Source organism: Canis lupus, chromosome 10, assembly GCF_011100685.1.
Source record: "Canis lupus familiaris isolate Mischka breed German Shepherd chromosome 10, alternate assembly UU_Cfam_GSD_1.0, whole genome shotgun sequence".
Lineage (NCBI taxonomy): Eukaryota > Metazoa > Chordata > Mammalia > Carnivora > Canidae > Canis > Canis lupus.
Window position 1 is genome coordinate 18,070,458 of NC_049231.1, and position 24,994 is coordinate 18,095,451.

General features: G+C 53.7%; 1 protein-coding gene across 7 annotated transcripts in view; it reads left to right on the plus strand.

Annotated features, from left to right (window-relative positions):
* The first annotated feature begins 882 nt into the window (after positions 1–882).
* The window catches only part of TTLL8 (tubulin tyrosine ligase like 8), a 48,323-nt gene continuing 24,211 nt past the window's right edge, over positions 883–24,994 (plus strand). For 2 of the 7 annotated variants that reach the window (XM_038550170.1, XM_038550172.1), the window contains exons 1-8: positions 1,199–1,345; positions 9,130–9,221; positions 12,651–12,789; positions 13,525–13,598; positions 15,450–15,578; positions 16,641–16,755; positions 18,116–18,238; positions 23,160–23,346. In XM_038550170.1, coding sequence (XP_038406098.1) covers positions 1,294–1,345; positions 9,130–9,221; positions 12,651–12,789; positions 13,525–13,598; positions 15,450–15,578; positions 16,641–16,755; positions 18,116–18,238; positions 23,160–23,346 — 911 coding nt within the window. In that variant the 5' untranslated portion in view covers positions 1,199–1,293. Of the gene's footprint in view, positions 905–1,197; positions 1,346–1,624; positions 1,767–9,129; positions 9,222–12,650; positions 12,790–13,524; positions 13,599–15,449; positions 15,579–16,640; positions 16,756–18,115; positions 18,239–23,159; positions 23,347–24,994 lie in introns of those variants that run through there. The other 5 variants (XM_038550167.1, XM_038550168.1, XM_038550171.1 and 2 more) reach the window with 5 other exon arrangements.

Below are 24,994 nucleotides of genomic sequence, written 5' to 3' on the forward strand. Positions count from 1 at the left end.
TGTAGGAGGGCAGGTGGAGGGGAGGACTGGGAGTGCCTCCCCAAGCCTGGGTGGGGGCCCCTGGGGACTGCCTGCCGCAGAGAGGTCCGCTAATGCGAAGTGGGGGCAGCTCCACACTTTGGGGTTGACTCGGGAGTTAGGTGCAGGATAAAGGTAACATGTAGGTTTCTGAAATATAGCAGCGGGAGAAGGTCTTTCCTAGTCCCCCCTCCCTCCAGGAGGCGGGGAGGAAGAGTTGGACGCTGGGGACTTCGGTGGGTGGGGTCACGGGGTGGAGCTGGAACTCACAGGCAGCGGCACTGGCCCCATGAATGACCTGGGGACACCAAGGCCCCCCGGGGTCCCTCACCGGACCCGAAGTCCTCCGACGGCCCTGGTTGCCCAGTGTGCAGTCCCCTGCTCCGCGCTGGGGACCCGGGAGTGGCGGTCGGAGGGAGGCCTGGGGCGGGGCGGGGCTGGTTGTGACTCCCGGGTCTTTATGACTTGGGGGCCTCTGACTGCCAGGGGGGCCTGTGTGACCCCAACAGCCCTGCGCCTGGTGTCCGCTTGACCCCGGGCGGGATGTGGCGCGGCCTCCCCTTCCCGCAGACACCATGGCCCGGCCCCCCTCGCGCCCGGCCCCCGGCCTCGCACCTCAGCCCCGGGCCCAGCGCCCTCGCCCCCGGCCCGCGGGGCCGCCCCCGCCGCAGCCGCTCCGGCCGCCGCCCGCCCGCGCGCCCGCGCAGCCCCACGCCCCGCGCCCGCCGCCGCGCCGCGCCCTCCCGGCCCCGCGCGCCCCCCACCCCGCGCGCCCGGCTTGCACAATGCGCCGCGCAGCCCCGGCCCGTTGCCCCGGGCAACCGCGGGACGCCGGGCAGCGCGGCGGGGGGCGGGGGCACGGCGCGCGCCACGGGGTCGGTCCCGGGTGAGCACTCGGCCCCTCCGCTCGGGACCCGGACCCGCGCCGCTGCGGGTGCCGCACGGGACCCCGCGCCCCGGCCCGCGCGAGTCCTCGCGGCCCCGGCGCGCCCTCCCCGGCCCAGGACTCTGGACCCCCCGCCCCGCCCCGCCCCGGGCCTCTAGGCGCCCCCCGCGGAACCCGGGACACTCTTCCTTGGAACGCGGGCTCGCACCCCGCCCCGCCCGCCCCCTTCCTCCCGCGCTGCCCTCGGGAGCCCCGACGGCCCCTGCAGCCCTGCGCCGCCGCAGCCCTGCGCGCCCCTCACCCTGGCTGCCCCGCCGCGGCCAGGAGCCCTCGCCCATGCCCCTCTCCCTGCAGGAGCCGCCGCGAGCGAGGGCGAGCCGGAGGCCGCGATGGAGCCGCTCTCGTCCGCCGCAGGGGAAGGAGACCCGAGAGAGGAAAGCAGTCAGTGTCCCCGCCCGTCTTCCAACTTCGGGCGCCCGCGGGCGGAGGCGGCGGGGTGGGGTTAGTGGCTCCGCGGCCCTGCCCGGAGCTTGTGCTCGGGGCCCTTACCCCCCCAGCCCTGCCCCGGAGCCCCCTCACCTCCGGCCCCCTGCCCTGCACCTGTGTCCTCCAGGCTGGGCAGCTTGGGAACGTGGTGCAGGGTCCTCTGCTCGGGTACGGCGCTGCCCCAGAAGTGACGGCGAGCCCCGCCCTTGGCCCGAGTGCCCCCCGGCTTGCCTTTGCGCGGCGAGAGGCTGCCGGTGGTGAACACCTGGGCGGGGCCTCGCTGGGCCCAGGGTAGGCTCCGTTACTTTCCGCGGACCCCTGGGCTGCTCCGGGTCCAGGCTAACGCGGGCACCGCCCTGTTCGTTTAGGGCGATGGGTGAGTGTGCAGGGCGCCTCCGCGAGCTGCCCATGTACCCGCCTTTCCTGTGCTGCTCCCCTTGGGGCTCTGCCGGGAGCGCCTGTCCCCGACTTCCGGCCATTATTAAGTCGGGTTGTGGGTTTTCTCCTATGCAGTTGCAGGGTTGCTTTGTCTCTTCTGGACGGACTCTACTTCTTTGTCAGATAGATGTGTTATTAATACCTTCTGGTCGGTGGCTGCTGTTTTCAGCCACTTAAGGATTCCTTTAGAAAAATCAACCTCTTAGTGGTAAACAAGTTGAATTGTCAATCTTTTCTTCTATAGTTAGTGCTTTTAGAGTCTTATTAGGACACCGGTACCCACCCCATCGTCCAGGAAACAGTATCCTGTGCTTTCCTTTAGAAACTTCATAATGTTACATTTCACAGTTACCTCTGCAGTTTCACAGGGATTGACTATTTTGTATGGAGTGAGGTGCTGGGGGCTGGGCACATGCTCACTCTAACCCCGCGGGGATTCTAGTTGACCCAGCCTGAGCCCAAGAGCACCCTTGTGGAAAATCAGGCCTAGGCCTATTTTTTTTTCTTCATTATGTTTTATTGATTTCTCTGCCTGTCCGGAGTCCATACTGTTTTAATTACAGTAGCTTTATACTAAGTCTTTTTAAAAATATTTAATTTATTTATTCATGAGAGAGAGAGGCAGAGACACAAGCAGGCTCCATGCAGGGAGCCGGACGTAGGACTCCATCCTGGGTCTCCAGGATCACACCCTGGGCTGAAGGTGGCCCTAAACCACTGAGCCCCCCAGGCTGCCCAATACTAAGTCTTAACAGCTTATAGTGTAAGTCTTCTGACTCTGTCCTTCAAGATTTGTTCAGGTGTTCTTAGACTTTAGCATTACCTTATAAATTGTAGAATCAAATTATTAATTTAACCCCTCCTAACCCACCCCACCCCCAATCCTGCTGGGATTTTAATTTTGGTTACACTGAATCTATAGATTGATTTGGGTGAAACTCAGCATTTTGTTAATACTGAGTCTTTCAACCCAGGAACCTTTAGTTCTTTGATTCTTGTCAACAGTATGCAGTTTTCAGGGTACAGGTATGGAAGATCTCTTTTGTTAGATTTACTCATAGATTATTTGATGTTTTTTAGAGATGAAATTATTGAGTTTCACTCTCTAATTATTCCCAACGTACAGAAATACAGTTAATTTTATTGTACTGACTTGGCATTTGGTGACTTTGCTAACTAATTCTAATAGCTAGTAGATTCATTTAGATATCTTTTAGATACACAATCATCTGCAAATCTTTTCAGTCTTTATACTTTTTATTCCTTTTCTTGCATTATTGCATTGGCTAGTACTTTCAGTATAATGTTGAATAGAATTGATATAGTGGATATCCTTTTTTGTTCCGAAACTGAGAGGAAAAGTACCCAGTATTTCAGCATGAAGTATGATGTTGCTATGGGCTTTAAAGGAAGTTCCCTTTTGTTCCTGGTTTACTGAGAATTTTTTTTTTTTTTTTTTTACTGAGAATTTTTTAATGAATAGTTATTACATGTGATAAAATGAATAGTTATTACATTTTATCACATGCTTTCTTCTGCATTATTGAGGTGATAATATATACTTTTTTTCTTTTAGTCTATTGTGGTGGATTATGTTGATGGATTTTCAAATATTAAACCAACTTTGTATTCCTGGAATAAACTTCACATGGTCATGTTATATTGTTTTATATTTTTATGTATTGTTTTATAAATGTTTAGGATTTGTATGCCTATTTCTATGAATGAGATTGGCTGTACCATTCTTTTCTTATAAGGTCCTTATTAGGTTTTGGTATTAAATTTATGAACACCTAAAAAGAATTAAAAGGGTTTTCTATTTCCCTATTCAATGAAAGGGCTTATAGAAGGTATTTTTCACCATTAAATGTTTGGAAAGATTGATCTGTGATGCCATCAAGAACTGGAGTTTTTAGGAAACTTTTTAATTATGAAATTAATTTACAAAAATTACAAAATAAGCCAAAACTTTCTATTTTATGTCAGTTTTGATAAAGCTGTATTTTTCAAGGAAAATGTTAATTTCCTATGAGCTGTCAAATTGTTGGCATGTGGATGTTCATAATATCTTATTATCATTTTAATATCTGTACAATCAGTAAAGATGTCCCCTTTTTCCTTCTTGATATTGGTGATTTGTGCTTTCTCATTTTTCTTGATCAATTTAAATTTAAAATTTTAATTTAAATTTTTCTTGATCAATTTTAAAAATTTAAAAAAATTTCAATGGTCCAACCTTTGGTTTGTTAATTTTCTCTATGGCACATCTTTATTATTTTCTGTCTTTCATTTCTTTTTGTTTAATTTTTCTCTTATAAGACTCTTGGGATGGTAGCTTAGATTTCAAATATATGAAATTAAATTTATAAATTTCCCTCTAAATCACTATTTTAGCTGCATCGTAATGCTTTGCTATGTAATATTTTTATTATCATTCAACTCAAACTTTTTTGAGTTTCTCCTTTGGTCCATGTTTTATTTTAAAGTGTGCTGTTTAATTTTTGAACATTTAAGAAAATTCCCAGCTACCTTTTGGTTATTAACGTCTAATAACAGTTGTCAGAGAACTTAATCTATATCATTGCAATCCTTTGAAATTTATTGAGATGCTCTCTGGTCTAGGATGTAATCTGTGTTGAAAGACGAGAAAGTGAGGAACATGGTGTCTACGTACATCATTTAAGTGCAGCCGGATAATGACAATGTTCAAATCTGCTATATTCTGCCGATTCTTTGTTTACTCTTTTTTTTTTTTTTACTTTAAATTCTTTTAAATTTATTTATTTGAGAAAGAGAGAGAGCACACAAGTGGGGTGGGGGGGAGGGGCAGAGTGAGAGGGAGAAGCCGATTCCCCTTGGAGCAGGGAGCCAGATGCAGGACTTGATCCAGGGACCCTGAGATCATGACCTGAGCTGAAGGCAGATGCTTAACCTACTGAGCCACCCAGGTGCCCCTTTTGTTTAATCTTTCATTTACTGAGAGAAGTAGGTTAAATAATCTCAATATGATTGTAGATTTTCTATGTCTTTTTTTTCTTAGCTTTGTCAACTTATTTTTTTTAAGATTTTATTTATTCATAAAGATGCAGAGAGAGAGAGAGAGAGAGAGAGAGGGGCAGAGACACAGGCAGAGGGAGAAGCAGGCTCCATGCAGAGAGCCTGACGTGGGACTCAATCCCGGGTCTCCAGGATCACGCCCTGGGCTGCAGGCGGCACTAAACCGCGCGCCACCGGGGCTGCCCAGCTTTGTCAACTTATATTTTATATACAATTAAGTTCATACACATTTAGAATTTTTATATCTTCCTGACCAATTGATTCTTTTATTTATTTTATTTTTTTCTTAAGATTTTATTTATTTATTCATGAGAGACACAGAGAGAGAGGCAGAGGGAGAAGCAGGCTCCATGCAGGGAGCCTGATGCGGGACTCGATCCCAGGACTCCAATATCACCCCCTGGGCCAAAGGCAGGCGCTAAACCACTGAGCCACCCAGGGATCCCCAATTGATTCTTTTAATACTATGGGCTATCTGTCTTTTGTCTTTAATAATGAGTTTTCTGCAAATATTTTATTTGCTCATGAAAGACACACACAGAGAGAGAGGCAGAGACACAGGCAGAGGTAGAAGCAGGCTCCCTGTAGGGAGCCCGACGTGCGACTCAATCCCAGGACCCTGGGGTCATGCCCTGAGCTGAAGGCAGATACTTGACCACTGAACCACCCAGTTGTCCCTTTAACAATGATTTTAAGTAAATATTAGTATGTATCTAAATATTTACTAAGTATCTCTAAAAATGACATTTTATATATAACTAAACTCTTTTTTCACATTTGATAAGATGGGCAGTCATTCCTTAATAAAACCCAATAACCAGAATACGTTCGTATTTCCCAGAGTTGGTTTGTTCAGATTGGATTCTGGGCGAGGACCACACACGGCATTAGGTTGTCCTGTCTCTTTGCTGTCTTTTATCCTCTTGTGTGAGACCTACACTTACTGATGAGGACAGCCTCTGTTGTGCAGCAGGTCCTACCTGGGGACTTGTCTATCTGTTGCCTGGTGAACAGATAGACACAATGTATGAACATTGTGACATGGAGATGAGTTCTGGAGGCTTGATGAGATTCGGGCTGAGTGTTTTGCGAAGACTCCTTTGAAGGTGGTGCTGCACTCCTAACCTGCCCGTGGAATCTGGGCGGCCCGTTATCAGTGCACCTGAGGAGGGGTGCATGGCACCCGGTGGCTGCCCAAGGCCCCTGAGCAGGGGTGGGGGTTCCCTGGAGAATCCCTCTGAGATGGGACTGGGTGCAGGAGGTTGACAGGCCCACAATGTCGTGAGGAATACAGGCCTGGCAGGGGTGGGGGGTGTTGTGGCGACCCTGGCCCCTACTCGGGCAGCACCACCACGGCACCCGCTCCTCTCCCCTCACCCTCCCTAGGGGTCCAACCCTTGTTTGAGTGGCCAGTTCTCCACACTGAACAGACAGGGAGCTATGCTCTGTGAGGAGTGCTTCCTGCCCAGGCAAGACTCCTCAGCCTCCCTGGTCTCCCCGGCCTCCCCTGCCTCCCCAGCCTCCCCAGCCTCCCCTGCTTCCCCAGCCTCCTCAGTTCCGCCCCCAGTCATAGGTTTCCAGGGAAGTGTTGGCATGCCGGGCGTGACTGACGGCTTCAGGTGAGGATTGTTTGTGCCTCAGCCTCACTCCGGAGTCTCCTGGATGTCTGGGCCGTGTCTGGCCAGCAGCCGTCATATTCCGTGATGCTCCAGGGCCAGTGCTCAGCCCTCCCGCCTCTGTGTCCACGTCGTTTTGCTGCTCCCCTACCGCAGCCTGTAGCTGCCTCCAGATGCCCTGAGATCACCCGGTTCCTGGGTCCCGGGCTGGAATCCCTGCTCTCAGGGACCACAGGACCCTCCACTGGGCACGGGGGTGTGGTGCTTGGAAACCAGAGGCCGGGTGCCTCAGGGGGTTGTTGCCAGGCTGTTTATGGGCGTCTCTGTTCATCCAGACTTTTCAGCCTGAGTGGATATTTGGGTTAATTAAGATATTTCTGCATCTGTTAAGATGGGATTTGTGACTTGAGTCCTTTAAATGGTGAATCTAGTTTGCTTTTCTAGTCCAGCCGGGGATAACCGAGCCCTCTGCCTGCATCGCTGCTGTGGGTGGCATCTCCTGTGCAGGATTCTGTCCTCTGTGCGGGGGTCACGCCGGCCCGTGATCTTGCGGTTCCGTCTGTGGCTGGCCTCGGAAAACGAGCGAGGCGTGGCCTTGAGTTTTCTACACTCGGAATGAATCAACCAAGACTGAACGTTGAGTGTTTACCCGTGAAACCGTCGGGCCTGGAGTTTTACTGATGGGAAGGTTTTGTCCCTTTTCTTTACTAGCTGGTCTCACCAATTGTTCATTAATTTTAAGCCTTTGGCTTGATTAATTCTCTGCTGGATTTTTTTTGAAAAGATTTTATTTATCCTTGAGAGACACAGAGACACAGGCAGAGGGAGAAGCAGGTTGCCCGTGGGGAGCCCGATGTGGAACTCGATCCCGGGACCCTGGGGTCACGCCCTGGGCCAAAGGCAGCGCTAAACCACTGAGCCACCCGGGCTGCCCTCTGCTGGATTTTTAAAAATACTTCATCAGTGTCTCCTTTCTTTTTAGTTTCTTGTTTCTCTTTGGGTTTAAATTTACTGTTCTTAACATCTTGAGACGGATGCTTAACTCACTGTTTTTAGCTTTTGCTATTTTTGAATATATGCATCTACAGCTAAAAATCTCTTTATAAATATAACTTAAGCACCACCCAAAGATTTGCTGTTTGGTGTTTTAATGATCGTTTAGTTAAGAAACACGCAGCACTTTCCAGGTCGACTCCCAAGGCGCGTGGGTTGTTCGGCGCGGGTGTGGAAGGCGCCAGTGGCGGTAGCTCCCTAAAGCGCTGGCTCCTGCATCCACCCTGGCCCTTCTCTCTGGTCCCTGTGTACAGGGCACGTGCGGGGGCCGCGGAGTGAGGGGCTGCAAGCGTGGGCACGAGGCGGCGCAGTGAGGTCGGGGCGGGTCCTGGCAGCGGCCGCTGACCTGCGAGCCCTGGCGGGGCTGCTTTGGGGCCGCACCGCTGCACCAGGACCGGCCGCCCGCTTCCCGGCAGCCTCTTGGCGGCCGCTCCTCCCGCCCTCCGCTGGCCTCTGGCCCCGCCACTTAATTCTGCTCCAAAGCCCCACACAGAGGGACCGACAGAACCGCTCACCGCGCACCCTTTTCTGTCGGCTTCACTTGACGTAATGTCGTGAATGGTTTTTCCCAGCCTGTGCTTTACCTTTTCTTTTTACCAGTTTTAACTCCTACGGCCGATGCTTTCCGCGCACCGCCCGGGAAGGTTTGCCTGATCCAGGGCTCTGCTTTCGCACGGAGGTGTGGGATCCAGTTCAGATGAACTGCAGCGCGCCGAAGGGTGGGGTTAGATTTGTTTCCTGCGTGTGGACGTGCAGTTGTCAGAACCCCGTCCCCACCTAATGGCTCTGGTGCTTTTGTCTGATTGACCGTGCGGGCGTGGGTCTCTGGTGTCTGCTGCCAGCCCTGCCCACCTGTCGTGCTTGGGGGTCCTGGAGGTGCCTGGAGCTCAGGTGGTCAGGGGGAAGGTGTGCGTTCCAGGGCCCTGGGTGAGGTGGAATTTGAAGCCACCAGACAAGGTGACACGGCCCAGGGAGTGGTGTGGACGGGAAGCACGGAGTTGAGGTCCAGGCCGGGGTACTTCCAAGGTCAGGGCATGGCGGGGGCACAGTTCGCAGGGAAGGGGTCCCGGGGGTGCAGGGCTGGCCGGCCGAGTGTCCTGTGCTCGCAGGAGCCAGGGCCCATGGTATCAGCTCATGTGTGACTTGAGCATGAGCCATGTCCACGGTGCAGCCCAGGAAATGGGGATGTGGAGGGTGGTTGAGGCAGGAGCGTGGAGGGGTGTGTGCCACCGAGAGGATGGTTTTCACTTTAATTTTTAAGGCAGTTGCGCTACAACCTGGTGTGTGCTGATGGGAGTCTGGTGCCAGTGGGGGAATAGGCAGGAGGGCCCTGTCAGAGGGAAGGCTGGCCACACAGGCTGGGGTGGTCATCGTGGGTGTGGACACTGAGCAGGGGCAGCGGCCTGCGGAGGGTGGAGGGCGCAGAGGGCGCCTAGGGTAGCAGGAGGGGCCGTGGGGACAGAGGGTGCAGGGAGGAGGTGACAGTGGGGGAGGAGGTGACGGGCGGGGGCAGGCTTCCTGTCCAAGAACCTGGGGCCTCCTACCTGTGCCTTGATGCCTGTTTCTCTTCCGCAGAATTAAAACGAGGAATTTTGCAAGACGTGACTTCTTCCCCCAAATTAGACAGATACAAAATAGCAAGACAATTAACAGAAAAGGCCATCAAGGTAAATGCCTTTGGGGCTGGGGGGCAATCTTTAAAAGTTTTTATTTATTTCAGTAATCTCGTCACCCAACCCGAACTCACGACCCCAAGATCAAGAGTCATGTGCTATTCAGGCTGAAACGTCCAGGTAGGGGTGGGATCACAGGTTTTAAGTGTGGAAACTTGTTTTGGAATTTGGGGAGCGAGGAGTTGCCTGTGATGCGCCGAGCTCCCCAGCCTCCACTGGCCTGGCCCCCAGCGCTGACCCCAGTGGGGCCGCGGGGCAGGTCTGTGGGAGCTGGGGGCCCAGGGATCCGGAGCCCACGGTGCGGGGGATGGGCTGGGGGTTGCAAGTGCCGCCTGGTCCTGGCTGCTGGGGCACCGTGCTCTCTAGGATTTCGTGCCAACGCAGCCCCACCAGCTTGTTCATTCTCGGGTTTTCTATTGAAACCTCGGACCTGGTGAACGGGAGGCTGCAAACATCCCTGCAGACGTTGTGTTAGCTGATTGCACAAGCTTCTAGCTCATAGTACTTTTGTTGGGATGTAGTTCTAAGTGTTTTATGATTCACATTATTACTTTTCACTGATTGTGGGTCACTTAAGTGTAGTTAATGCTTATACTTTTGGTTTTTTTTTTTCTATTTTTTTCTTGTATACAAGATTTTCTCGTTTTGTTACTTTTTTTACTTTTTATTTAAATTCAATTTAATTAATATATAATGTATTATGGTTTCAGAGGTAGAATCAGTGACACGTCAGTTCCCCATAACTCCCCGTGCTCATTGCGCCACGGGCCCTCCTTCATGCCCGTCCCCCAGGGATCCTGTCTGCTCCAGGGACCCTTAATTTATTTCCTGTGATTCAGTCTCTCACGGTTTGCCTCCCTCTCTGATTTCGTCTTGTTTTATTTTTGCCTCCCTTCCCCTGTTTTGTTTCTTAAATTCCACATACGAGTGAGATCACAGGGCAATCGTCTTTCTCTGGCTGTCTTGTGTCACTCAGCGTCACACCCTCCAGGTCCATCCACGTCGTCACAAATGGGGAGATTTCTTTGTCTGATGGTTGAGGAATATTCCGTTGTATATGTAGGCCACACCTCGTGGATCTGTGTTCTGTCCGCGGACACCGTGGCTCCTTCCACAGTCTGGCTCTTGTGGACGTGGCCACTGTGAACACTGAAGTCTAGTTGCCCCTTTGGATCACTGTGTTTGTATCCTTTAGATAAGTACCATTTTTTTCTATTTTGTCACTGATTTCTAGCTTGATTGCATGTGCTTAAGAATGTAATCTGCATAATGTCGTCCCATTAAAATGTGTTCAGACTTGCATTATGGCCAGCAATCTGGGCGTTCGTGTGAAAGTCGACATGGGTTACTCTATTCCTAGTCATCAGGGCAGAGCTGGTTGTTTGCGTTTGTTCAACTCGTTGAGGCTGCTTGAAATCTCTGGGCTGTGTGCTCGGTCACGTACCGAGAGAAGCGTGTTAACACCCTGCTACCAGTGTGGACTCCTTCACTTTGTGGTTGCCAAGGTTTGCTCTGTATGATGGACGGCCCTCTTACCAGGTGCCTCCAGGAGTATCCTCCCGGAGAATGGAATTTTTTAATATATTATGGCATGATTTTCTTTATGTCAGTGATTTATTTTGTCCCAAAGGCTATTTTCTTCCTTTTATGTCCCACCTACCTGTAGGCTTGCGCTTTAGGTTTTCTCAGGTAAACAACATAGATTGAGATTTTTAAAAATCCAGCGTGGCGCTCTACACCCTTCTCCTGGAGCGGTTGGTGTGTTCATCTGTAACGGCTCCCCCGGTGCCCCGGACGCCCCTGGGTGTCCCCGTGTCCTCGCTCCTTCCTCCTGTCCGCTCTGCTCGGTCTCCCCCTCATTTCATGCCTCCTCGTGGACTGATTAACATCTTCTCCCCTCTCGAATGCGTTACGACTCTTGCACTCTGTTTGAAGACAACCTTTTGTAGTTCCCTAAGGAGTTTGGCTCTGTGGGTTTCAATAGCCAGCTTTTCTAAAGTTGTTCCCTTTGACTGTAAGCAGACTGGGAGGTCTTGCGGGTCACTGGTGCTGACACTCCTGCTGGTGGTCCCGTTCCCAGCCTGCCTCTGCGTCGGAGCCGCCCGTCCATGGCCAAGTTCACCGCATCCCTGTGTCCCGGCGCACAGCCCCGTGGGGGACAAGGGCAGACTCTGGATGGATTTTCTGCACAGAAGGAGGCTCACGGAGGCCCCCTGACCTGCTGGATCTTTTATGTGGGTGCTGGAGCTGGAACTCACAGTTCCTGGCCGCAGGCACAAGCTTTCCTGAGTGTGTTCCTGGGCGTGGGGTGCAGGTCCTCCTGGACCGATGCTGTGTAACATCACCATGAGCTTAGCTACATAAACCCATTGATTATCTCATAGCATCTGTGGGGTCCTCCACTAAGGGTCTCTCGAGGCTGAAATGAGGCATCAGCTGGGCTGGGGTCTCATCCAGAGGCTCAGCGGAGAAAGGCTCCCTCGGCTGGCCGGTAGGATCCTGCCCCTCGTGGCCGTAGAAGTAGCTTCCTCAAAGCCAGCGAAGGGGAGAAGGTCTCTACTGCTTTGAATCTGCAACGCCAGGGAAGCCGCGGACCCTCATTTTAAGAGATGCATCTGATTAGGTCAGGCCCACCCCACATGGTCTGTCTTTCGGTGAACTCAGAGTCATCTAATTAGGGACGCCACGAGCTGAGCCGTTCCCCTCCTGCCCTCCCTGCTCCCACACACACTCGTGCGGCACTAGAGCTGACTGCTGACCATGCACCTGTGTCCTGGCTGTCACCCTCTGTGACCCTGGCCAGTGAAGGTGTCCAGGCTGTACCTCAGCAGTGGGGGCCCCAGGGGTTCCAGCATGAGCATGACGCTCCCATCCCCCACCCCTCAGCTGGGAAGGCCTCGGCACCCCCTGCCACCTCCCTGCCAGGTCCCCAGGCCCCTGTCATGTCCACCTGTCACTTCCCTGGGGCTGGCCTTGTGCTATGGGCACTCCATGCGTCTGGCCCTTCCCGGGTGGTTGCATGGCTCTTCCCTCTTGTTTGTCCTCGGACCTCAGCGCCCATCCCCTCACCCCCAAACACAAGACACTGTCCCTTCGTAGAGGAAGGAAACGTCCGAGCGCACACCTCCGGCCCTGCCGCCTCAGTCCCACCTTGCTGATGAGGACTCGCCCTGAGCTGGGGACACGCTCATGGTCCCAGTTGTGCGGGGCCTCCTGGCTTTCGTGTGAGTGAGGCGCACAAGTGCACGCAGCCCAGAGGAGGGCCCCGTTGCCTGCCTGTGTTTGTGCGTTCTCAGGTGTTTCCGTGTGCGTCCTCCCACCCCAGGCACTCTCCGTCACTGCTTTGAAGGCCCCCACACACACAGAAAATTAACCGCCTTGTCTCTCAGTTCTTTAATTTAAAATATGCTCTTGCAATTTGAGGAAAAGAAGATTTTCTCCATCTATGGGCACTACCCAGTGATACGGGCCACCCTTAGAAGAAAGGGCTGGGTGGAGAAGAAGTTTCACTTTCTGCCCAGGGTCATCCCGAATGTGGACGATGACGGAGCAGGGGTGACTGGTACAGTATCGAAGGTGTCTCGTCTCTCGGTGTAAGGCATGCGTGTGGGTCTGTCAGCGGACCAGAGTGAGCCACACCTGCCCGGGGAGGGCTGCTCCGGCCCGCAGGGCCTGGGATTTGGGCCTCCCCTGCGTGTGGGGGTCCCCTGGGGGGGCGGAGGCCGTTGCCTTCCCCAGGCATTCTCACACCAGACCTGTGCTTCCACGTCCCCAGCTGGTGGCTTCTCAGTGTCCCCCGTCCACGACCACAACAGGTCTCCTCCCCTGTGTCTGGGCAGTGGCCACCATCCTTTGCTGTCCCCGCCCTGTCTGTCCCCATTGGTCACTCCTGGGCTTACTCTGCCCCAGGCCTCGCCTCCCGCTCTGCAGGGATCATCTGCACGTCCTTGGCCCTGGGGTCTGCACAAGGCCAGCTCCCGCACGGTGGACGGGACCCGCATCAACCCTGTCACCATCTCACTCCTTGTGCCCCCTGCAGCACACCCACCCCAAAGCTGCCTGCCCCGCCCCACACCTGGGATTCCCTGACCCCAGCACCACACCTGGCGGAGGGACCATGCGGCAGACACCGGGACGGGTCGAAGTAGCCCGAGCCTGATGTCGCCCTGTTGCATCTCAGGACCTGCCAAGGGCCCCTAGAGATGAGGCTGCTGAGGCACCAGCAGGTGCGCTGTGGCTGTGTGGCATGGGGGGCCCTACTCAGGCACTGCAGGCTCTCGGGGTATTGTGTTTGCAGAACATAAACAGGCTGAAGGCAAAGAAAATGAAGAAGTGGCTTTGGAGAAGACAGATGACATCCACGACGTGATGGTAGGTCCCCACACCTGAGCTCCTGTGGGCTAGGTGGGCCTCAATCTCCCTGCGCCTCCTCACACTGTCACCTTCCCTGGGCCATGTCCTGGGCACAGGTGGCAAAGCCAGTCACTCCAGGGTGCTGGATGCATGTGTGAGCTTGTGTGTGTCCATGTGCACCCGTGTACGTGTGTGTCCATGTACACCAGTGTACGTGTGTGTCCATGTGTGCCTGCACGTGTGAGCTCATGTGCATCTGTGTGAGTACATGTGCTTGCATGTGTCTGTGTGCGCCTGTGTGTGAGCTCATGTGCGTGTACCCTTGTGCATGCATGCATTCATGTGTCTGTGTGTACCCTATGTGTGCGTTCATGTGTGTGCTCATGTGTACACCCATGTGCATTTGCACTCATGTGTGCATGTGCATATGTGTGCCTGTGTGCATGCACTTGTCTGTGTCCATGTGCACCTCCATACATGTGTGTGCGCTTGTGTCCTGCCGTTTATACTTTGATGGTTCATGCCACACTTGAACACATGAGACTTATGCCAGAGAGTGACAACAAAAGCTGCCGACGTCACTGAAGAGTAGGCTGTGAGTCCAGCATTTGGGATAAGTCTTAGGAAGTGATGCCTCTGGCTCTGAAAGAGTGGGGAGCAGGGAGGAGACTAGTTCCCCTGGTCACAGCACACCCACCCCGTGCCCACACCCACAGGGGCACCCACAGGCCAGGCAGCTCAGGACATCACTCAGCCACACACACGGTGGCCCCTCAAGGGACACCCGTTGCCAGACTTCCAGAAGAGAGTCACAGAGTACACACCTCAGGTATCATTTAAAATCTGATTTCTACGTGTGGAGGGTTCTCAAAAAGTTAAAATTAAAGCTGCCCTACAAACCCAGCAGTTGCACTACTGGGTATTTACCCCAAAGGACACAGACGTAATGATCTGAACGGGCACCTGCGCCCCGAGGCCCACAAGAGCCAAACTGCAGAGAGGGCCCAGGTGTCCATCCACAGATGAATGCCTAACGGAGGCGTGGTCTATAGACACAACGGGGTATCCCTCAGCCATCAGGCAGGATGAGATCTCGCCATTTGCAGCAACGTGGATGGAACTGGAGGGTTTTATGCTGAGTGAAATAAGTCGGAGCAAACCTGTTATCCTGTGATCTCACTCATATGTGGAATTTAAGAAACAAAACAGAGGATCACAGGGAAAGAGAAAAGAGAGAAGGAGGCAAACCATGAGAGGGGCTGGGGGGTGACGGGCATGAAGGGGGGCTTGGGGCGTGATGAGCATCGGGTGTCGTCGGTAAGTGATGAATCACTAAATTCTACCTCTGAAGCCAACTTTACCACATATGCTGATTAACGAGCATTTAGAGAAAAACTTGAGGGCAGCCGGGGTGGCTCAGTGGTTGAGCATTTGCCTTCAGCCCAGGCTGTGACCCCAGGGTCCCAGGACTGAGTCCCGCATCAGGGTCCCCGCAGGGAGCCTGCTTCTCCCTCTGCCTGTGTCTCTCTCTTTCTCTGTCTCATGAATAAATAAATAAAATCTTAAACTTGAAAAAAAAAACAAAAAACAAAACAACCCTGATTCCCTTTGCTCTCACATCCCCACAACCTTGGATGCAGGGTATTCTCTTTTTTTTTTTTTTAACTTTTATTTATTTATGATAGTCACAGAGAGAGAGAGGCAGAGACATAGGCAGAGGGAGAAGCAGGCTCCATGCACCGGGAGCCTGATGTGGGATTCGATCCCGGGTCTCCACGATCGCGCCCTGGGCCAAAGGCAGGCGCCAAACCGCTGCGCCACCCAGGGATCCCAGGATGCAGGGTATTGACAAGGGTTTTTTCTTGCCAGTCCAGATTGGTAAAAAACGAAGTGCCCTACTTGCTGTGGACTATCAAAAGGGACGTCATTGACTATCACAGCCTGAACTGTGACCAGATGCTGAATCACTACGGGAAGACGGCTTCCTTCACCACCAAGGTGAGGGGGGCCCGGGCGCGGGTCGGCGGGAGCAGGTGCAGCACAGCACTTTCCTCCTGAATCTCCAGTGGCTGAGCTGGACCCCTCGGGGCTCCTCCCCAGGACCGCGGCTGCTGGGCCCATGATCCGTGTCCAGAGTCCCTCGGTACCTGCTCCCCTCGCGCCCGAGCCCCGTGTGCCCTTTGCCCTGTGTCCCTCCTCTGGACACTCAGGCCGGACCTTGGGCGGGGCAGGTGGGCACTGCCACCACAGCCCTGCATAGGCTCTGCGCCCTGGAGAGGCCCTGGCCGCCTCCTCCGCACAAGGGCCTCTGGCTGCGGGGCCCTGGGCACCTCCTGTCCTCCTGTCCTTTTGGTCCCGTGGCCCCATCCCGTTACCCTGAGGGCTGAGGTTCAGGGGTGGGGGTCAGCCCGGAGGGGACAGGCCTGCACGTACCCACGCGGGAGAGGTTGGGTAGAGGGGCTTCCAGGGACGGTGCGGAGGGTCAGGGAGGGGGCTCATGCTGCCCCCAGGGCTCCCCGTGGGGGTCTGGCCCCCGGGCATCCTCATCCGGCCTCAGCGGCTGGCCCGCTTCCGGGCGGGGGTGATACCTGCAGGTGGCCCCGTTGGGCTGGGGTCCCTATGAACACCCCCACGTAGTGTGGCCACCAGTGCGCCCAGCAGCCAGCAGGCATGTGGCACTTCTTCCCAGTGGGGCAGTGAGCTGGGCCCTGAGGTGCAGGGCTTCCTGCCAGGCCCGGTGGGGAGTGCACCCCTAGGCTTGCTCTGTCCTTCCTGGCAGGGGCCCAGCACCCGTCAGCGACCTGGGAGACAGATGGGCCCAGCACCCTCAGGCCCTAAGGTGGCCCTGGCTGGCACGTGGCTCACCCTGTTGTGAGAACCAGCGGGCCAGGGGCAGGAGGGGCTGGGGGGCTGGGGGACTGGGGAGGTTCCGCTCCAGCAGGTGCCCCTCCCAAGGGCCCTTTGGAGCTGGCGCGGCCAGCTGGGCCTGCGGGCGTTCGGGCTGGTTGGAGGGGACCAGCGTGTGGCCTGTGGGGCCCTGACAAGCCGCTGTCTCTGGAGATCGGGCTGTGCGTGAACATGCGGAGCCTGCCCTGGTACGTCCAAGCCAACCCCGACTCCTTCTTCCCCCGCTGTTACGGTCTCTGCACGGAGAGCGAGAAGCAGGAGTTCCTGGGTAAGTCGGGGGCGAGCGCCACGGTGTGGGTGTCGGGCCAGGAGCCCTGCTGAGGGGAGTGCGGGGCCCGGGCAGTGGGCGGCGGGGGGGAGGACTGAGGGCAGGGCCTGGTCCCCGCCCAAGGCCCAGGGGTGAGCTCGGCTCCGGTGGGGAGGGCTTGTCCACAGTGGTCCATGGGCAGCATCTCCCGAGCAGCAGCGGGCGGCGGCTATGCGCAGCTTGGTCCGGTTGGGCTACTGGGGAGGCCGGTGCGGGACGGTCCTGGGACCCCGTGTGCATAGGCCGCAGGCCCCAGGGACGCTGGGAGGAGTCCGGGTGGCACCTGCCCAGAGAGCAAGGGAAAGCGAAGGGCAGGGCAGTGGGCAGCGCTCATCTGGGGGTGACCCGTGTTCCCTGAGCTCCTGACTGGGGGCCGTGGGGACGCAGCACCTGCAGGTGCCGTGCAGTTCGTCCTGACCCCTGCCCCCCGCCCCGGGGCTCCCAGGGACAAACAGGCGCAGGCAGGACCGGGCAGGGTCTTGGGGGCTGGGCGGCAAGCCGGCTGTCAGGGGGGTCACGGGGCAGAGGCCCGGGAGGCAAGGAGAGCAGAGGGGACCAGGCTGGAGACGGCGCTTGTTGTGGGGAGGCCCAGGCGCGGGGCTCGGGCCCTGGAGGAGCTGCGAGGGGAGCGGGGTCCAGGTGTTTCCCAGTGGCAGCAGCTGCTGGACGGCAGGCGGGGCCTCCTTTGCTGGATGAGCAAGGAGAGTTTTGGTTTTGGTTTGGTGAGCAGGTGCTGGAATTTCTTGCCGACCCCCCGAGGGCAGGGGTTGGAGTGGGATTGGGTAAGACAGGCCTCAGGGCGTGGGCTCATCCAGGGGGATGCTGGCTGCCCCTCTGGCCCAAGAGGGCCCTGGGAGCCAGGCCAGCCCCCCACCTGGGCGGGTGGGACCCCTCCCGCCATCTACAGGGAGCACTGTGGCAGCCCACAAGTCCAGGGAGGGGCAGAGGGGCTCCTGGGGGGGAGGGTCCTGGTGTGTGTCCGCGGGGCGCTTGTGCCCTCTGGTGCAGGGCTGAGGACTCAGGGAGTAGGGACGGCACAGTGACCTCCATGGATTCGCCCCGGGTGGGGGTGGGGAGAGCAGCAGAGAGGCGGGAGAGGGCCCTGCATGGTGGGGTGGGAGCCCCCGTCTGCAGAGGAGAGGAGGGAGGGCCAGGCTGGGGGTGTGGCTGAGGCTGAGCGAACCGCCCCCTCCAAGGCGGTGAGGGCGGGAAGCGAGGCCCCTGCAGGCTGGGGGGCACCCAGGCTGAGGACAGCTGGTGCTGGCCGAGGTCCCTGGTCCCCCGCGTCGGCAGAGGGGGCGAGGCCTTGGTGTCCTTTCAGACGACTTCCGGCGTACAGCGGCCTCCAGCATCCTCAAGTGGGTGGTCAGCCAGCAGCACTGCAGCGGAAGCCAACCCCACGGCAGGGGGGAGACCGGCGGCCCGGGCCCCAGCCACAGGAAAGGTGTGTGGGGGCCGGGGAGGCCCGAGCGGGAGGTGGGTGCCAGGAGGGGCAGGGGGGCCATGTGTCCAGGCCGGGTGACAGGGAACGGCTCTCCTTGTGGAGCAGGGCCACCGTGGCGGGAGGCACAGAAACCCAGATAAGTTTTTTTGTTGTTCACTGTCTTAGAGCAGCCTGGGCCGCTGTCAGGTTAGGCAGCAGGTGAGGGAGTTCCCATCCACCTCCTCGCCCCAGCCCCCTCTACCGTCCCCACCCCCACCGATGCTCACCTGTTACGACCCACGGACCCGCAGGGACACGTCCCCGTCACGCACACCACCGTCTGTGCCAGGGCTTGCTCCTGTGGTCTGGACGGAGGTGTGATGGGTGGAGCCAGGGTGATGGCCTCACTTGGAGCAGCCTCCGGCCGGGGCCTCATCACACCCCCCTGTTCCTCCCTCTCGCCCCAGGCCCTGGCCCGCTGGTCCCTTCCCTGGCTCCGTGGTCCTGCCCTTTCCAGAAAGGCGTCTGGCTGGGATCGGCCGTCCGTAGCTTTTGCCCTCGGCTTCTCTCGCTCGGGGACGTGCGGGCAGGGTCCCCCCACCTTCCCGTGGCTGGGTAGCTCATTTTAGCGCTAATATTCCATCGTCTGGCTTATCTATTCCTTCACCGACTGAAGGACATTCTGGTTGCTTCCAAGTTTGGGCAATTATGAGTCAAACTGCTCTAAACCTCAGTTTACAGGTTTTTGTATCGATGTAAGTTTTCTTTTTTTAAGATTTTATTTATTTATTCATGAGAGACACAGAGAGAGAGAGAGGCAAAGACGCAGGCAGAAGGAGAAGCAGGCTCCGTGCAGGGAGCCTGACGTGGGACTTGATCCCGGGTCTCCAGGATCAGGCCCTGGGCCGAAGGCGGCGCCAAACCGCTGAGCCACCCGGGCTGCCCCAGTGTAAGTTTTCAACTTGTTTGAGTCAATACCCAAGAGCATGATTGCTGGATACCGTGGTAAGAGCATGTGTGGCTTGCAGGAGAAGGCCAGGGTGCCTTCCCACCATTGGTGAGTGCACCCCCGCCGCCACACGTCCTCCCAGCGCTCAGTGGAGTTGCTGCTCTGGATTTCGGCTATTCTGATAGCTGTGCCGTGGAAACTTGTGTTTTGCATTTGCAGTTCGCTGGTGACGTATGATGTTGAGCATCTCTTAATATACTTCTTTGCCATCTGTAAATATATTCTTTGGTGAGAAATCTGTTCAGTTTCTCTGCTGTTTTAAAATTTATTTATTGTTGAGACTTTAAGAGGGTTTTCTTTCTTTTTTTTTTTTTTTTGTATATTTTAGGTAACAGATATGTCTTTTGCAAATATTTTCTCCAACTCTGCAGCTTGTTTCTCATCATCTTGACAGCGTCCTTTGTGGGGCAGAAGCTTTTAACTTTAATGAAGTCCAGCTTACCAAGCAGTTCTTTCATGGGACTCTGCCTTTGGGGTTGTATCCAAAAAGTTATTACCACACCCAGGTTCATCTTGGTCTCCTGTGCTATCTTCTAGGAGTTTTATAGTTTTGTGTTTCACACTTAGGTGTACAATCCATTTTGAGTTAATTTCTATGAAGAACATAAGATGTGTGTCTAGATTTTTTCTTTTTCTATATATATTTTTTTGCACCCGTTCCAGCACCATTAGTTGAAAAGACCACTTTTTCCCTTTATATTATCTTTGCTTCTTTGTCAAGGATCAGTTGATCATATTTTTTCCGTCTATTTCTGGGTTCTTTATTCTGTTCCAGTGATCGAGTTGTCTATTATTTCATGAATACCACACAGTCTTGATTACTATAGATTTGTTGGTAAGACTTCAAGTTGAATTGTGTCAATTTTATTTGTTGTTCTTCTTCAATATTGGCATGGCTGTTCTGGATCTTTTGACTCTCCATATAAACTTTATTTATTTGTTTTTTTTTAAGATTTTATTTATTTATTCATGAGAAACACAAAGAGAGAGAGAGAGAGAGAGAGGCAGAGACACAGGCATCGGGAGAAGCAGGCTCCACGCAGGGAGCCCGACATGGGACTTGATCCCCGGTCTCCAGGATCAGGCCCTGGGCTGAAGGTGGCGCTAAACCGCTGAGCCACCTGGGCTGCCCTCCATATAAACTTTAGAATCAGTTAATCAATTTCCATAAAATGTCTTGCTGGGATTTTGATTGGAATTACATTGAATATATAGATTGAATAGGGAAGAACTGACATCTTGACAATGAAACTTTCCTATTCACGAACATGGAATTTTTCACTATTAATTTAGTTCTCCTTTGATCTCATTTGTCAGATTTTTGTAGTTTTCATCATATAGATTTTGTCAGATTTATTTATTTTCATATTTATTTAATTTTGGGGGTGCTAATGTAAATGGTATTGTGTTTTTAATTTCAAATTCCAATAATTCACTTGTGGTGTGTAGGAAAGTGATCCACTACAATCACTTATTAGTTCCAGGAGGCTTTTTTTTGTTAATTCTTCCAGGTTTTCTACATAGATAATCATGTCATCTGTGAATAAGACAGTTTTATTTCTTCCTTTCCAATCTGTATACTTTTTATTTTCTTGTCTTATTGCATTGGCTAGGATTTTCAGTACAATCTTGAAAAAACAGTGATGAGAGGGAGGAGGTCCTGCCTTGCTCTTGATTTTAGAGTATAAGTTTCTAGTTTCTTATCATTAAGTGGAATGTTAGCTGTAGGGGTTGTTTTTTTGTTTTTTGTTTTTTTGTATATATTCTCCTTTTTTAAAAAATATTTTATTTTTTTTTTATTTTAGAAAGAAAGTACAAGTAGGGGCAGGAGCAGAGGGAGAGAGAAAGGGAAATAATCTCCAGCAGAACCCATGCTGTGCATGGAGCCTGACACGAGGCTTGATTCCACAACCCTGAGATCATGACCTGAGCTGAAACCGAGAGTTGGACGCTCAACTAACTGAGCCACCTGGGTGCCCTGTATATAGTCTTTATCAAGTTGAAGAAGTTCCTGTCTATTCCTGGCTTGCTGAGAGCTTTTATCAAGAATGAGAGTTGAATTTTGTCAAATGCTTTTTCTGCATCTATTGATATGATCATGTCATTTTTCTTCTTTAGCCTATTGATGTGTAATAGATTACATCAATTGATTTTTAAATGTTGAGCCAGTTTTGCATACCTGACATAAATCCTATTTGATTATGGCATATTATTTTTTTTATACATTCTTGGATTTGACTTGCTAATATTTTGGTGAAGATTTTTGCTGCTGTGTTCATGAATGATTTTGGTCTAGAGTTTTCTTTTCTCGTGTCTTTCTGTGGTTTTGGTATTAGGGAAGTGCTGGCCTCATAGAATGAGGTAGAAAGTATTCCCTCTGTTTCTATCTACTGAGATTGTAGAGAATTGGTATGATTTCTTCCTTAAATGTTTGGCAGAACTCACTAGTGAACCCATTTGAATCTGGTGCTTTCTGTTTTAGAAGGTTATTAATTATTGATTCAATTTCTTTAATAGATATAGGCCTATTCAGATTGCCCGTTTCTTTTTTTTAATTAAGATTTTATTTATTTATTCATGAGAGAGAGAGAGGCAGAGACACAGGCAGAGGGAGAAGGCTCTATATGAGGAGCCTGACGTGGGACTTGATCCTGGGTCTCCAGGATTAGACTCTGGGCTGAAGGCGGCGCTAAACCGCTGAGCCACCCGGGCTGCTCTGTCCATTTCTTTATGTACGAGTTTTGGCAGGTTGTATCTTTTAATAAATTGGTCTGTTTTACGTCGATTATCAAATCTGTGGATGGTTACAGAGGGTGGAGTTGGTCTCTCCCCGCCCTCCCCAGCAGGTCGGGCTCTGGGCAACTGTGGCTCCTGAGGGCGGGTCTTGTGAAGAACAGAATGGTCTGGCAACCTGCAGGATGGTTACTTTCCTTTTTTGTCAGAAGCAGGACCGGATTTTTCTCCCATATTCACTGTGAGAACCAGGTCAGGTTCCTGGAGGAAAGATTGACAAGAGCTCGGGGCCCTCCCGAAACTGACCCTCCTGGGGCAACGCCGCTTTGTCCACGCAGAGCCTCCAGCAGCTCAGCAGTTGCTACTCAGGTGTTTCTCTGCTGGGGTTGGTGTCTTGGGGTTTCTGCTGAGGGACTTTGAGCTCTGAACCCGCCTGACTTTCTCTGCCGTTTGGGGGTGGTGGTTTTTCTTGTGACCTCGGGTCTCTGATGGAGTAAAGAAGAGTTGCTGAGTTTTCAGTCTCACTTTGTACTTGTTAGAATGTGTTGCAACTTCCAGGCTCCTTCCGAGCCTGAACAGAAAACACAAGTGCAGTTTTACCCTTCAAAATGGCTATTTTTACGTTCTATGAATTTCACCTCAATACAGTTTAAAAATGCATGTTGTAATCTCTACAGCAACCACGTGAGCTGCGGCTTTTCCCTGGGGTCCGCATTGCTGGGGTCCCGGGCGGGCGATGCCTCGGCCCCCAGCCCCACACGCGCCTGCAGAGCCCCCTCACAGCTGGTTTAGCTCTCTTCAGGCTCCTACCCCAGAGCCACGGGGACAGCTGGGGCTGTCCGCTCCTCCTTCCGGCTCCCTGCATGGTCCAGCTTGGGTCCGGGGCCTGGAGCACACGATGCTGCAGGAGGGGTGGGTGCAGGTGGCCTCCCGGTGCCCGCCGGCTTGTGGGTGTCAGGCAGGACTGCCGCCCGGTACTCACCCAGTACCCAGCGCGCGCTCAGGACAGTACAGATGTTGTGGCAAGTTCAGAGGTGGGGTTGCATCGCAGCCCACAGGCTGGGAGTCTGGTTGGAGGGTGTGTGTGGCCGGGGGAGGTGTGCGTGCGCGGAGTCCAGGTGGGCTGCCCGCAGAAGGCGTGGAGGGCTGGGATCCGTGTCCCAGGTGGGCCCCACTGCACGTCCTGTGCTTGGGTTTCAGTTCCTGAGAATGCCGAGTCCAAGCTCATGGGCCTCTCGGGACAGCTCGTGGACACCGCGTGCAAGGTGTGCCAGGCCTACCTGGGGCGGCTGGAGCACGAGGACATCGACGTCTCCGAGGACGCCAGCGAGGACCTCACGGAGGATGAGTGGAAGGACCTCACAGAGCAGTACTACTCTCTCATTCAGTAAGACGCGCCCTGGGCGGAGCTCGGACCCCGGGGCTCACCTGAATGGGGGACATGGAGGGGAAGCATCAGGTGCTGTCTAGGGAGGTCCCGCCTCGCCGATCTTGGTGTTGGGGTGCTTGCCTGGGTGTTGGGGTACCCACACTCACTGCTGCCTATCCCAAGCCCCTGTTGGCTCATAAAAGGATGGCACCCCCTGGGGGCACCTTTGGGTGGCATCGCCTTGAGCAGCACCTTCCACCCCGTTCTAGTGTTTTACCTCTTTGAACCCCAGAGGTGAGCTCTGTGTAGTCAAGGGCCAGCAGGAGGCTTGCGTGGCCCAGCCCTCCTGACTCTCCGGTGCCCCTGCTGCCTGGGAGTCCACGGCGGAGCCTGGCTTACCTCTGTTCTGAGCGCCGGGTCCTTCCCAGGCTGGAGACCCAGCACCCCTTTTACAGCGGCCAACGGGGCAGCTGGGGTAGGAGCGACCCGGGCACCCCTGCAGCAGGAGCAGCCGATGGCCAAGGGAACAACATTTTGGAGAGTCTGCTCGCAGCCCCACACACCATCCCAGGGACGTTTTTGTTCTTTGATTCCTTCTCTCCTTTTGGATCAGTCACTATCTTGTCTTCTTGTCATTGAGCTATGAACACAGTGCAGAGGGTGCCGTGCACTAACTGGATTTGTCCGAGTGGGTGAAATTCTGTGCTTGGCTGCGAAGGCCGCCTCCCAGGTCAGCGCCCGTCGGGCCCCCACAGAGCTCACGCCGGTGTGCCTCTTTTCACCTCAGCTGGTTTTGTGGTGGATGTTCAGGGGCATGGAATCACGCCGGCCGCACTCTCTCGGTTGTGACTCTTGCTTGACAAAGTCTGTGGGATTCATCCACACTGCTGCAGGAACCGAAGCCCATTCCTTCCTGCTGCTGGGCAGGGGCTCATAGATCGTAGACCACGGTTTTCACTCCTCCTGTGGATGAGCAACTGGATGACCTCTGGTTGTTAAGAAACTTCCAGAGATTCCTACAGATTCAGATGCCAGCAGTGCTGAGTGGGCCACACTGCCTGCAGGTGGAGGACAGCCTTGGCTCTGTCCTTCCTTTAGTTTTGCCTTCCTGTTCCATTATGGTCTTCATTTACATTTCTCTGAAGACTGATGATGTGGAACATTGTTTCAGATGCTTATCAGTCATTTGAATATTTTCTTTTGTGAGGTGCTTGTTCACATCTTTCGTGTATTTAAAAATCAGGTTGTTTGTCTCTTTAATTTTTATTTTATTTTATTTTTTAAGATTTTATTTATTTATTAACGAGAGACAGAGAGAGAGAGAGAAAGAGAGAGAGAGGCAGAGACCCAGGCAGAGGGAGAAGCAGGCTCCATGCGGGAAGCCCGACATGGGACTCGATCCCAGGTCTCCAGTCAGGCCCTGGGCTGAAGGCGGCGCTAAACCACTGAGCCACCCGGGAAAGCCCATCTTTAATTTTTATTAATTTAAAATATTTTTAAATTTATTTTTTACTTTTTTGTTCTTATTAATTTTTAAAAAGATTTTATTTATTTATTCATGAGAGACACAGATTGAGAGGAAGAGACACAGGCAGAGGGAGAAGCAGGCTCCATGCAGGGGGCCCGATGTGGGACTAGATCCCGGGTCTCCAGGATCACGCCCTGG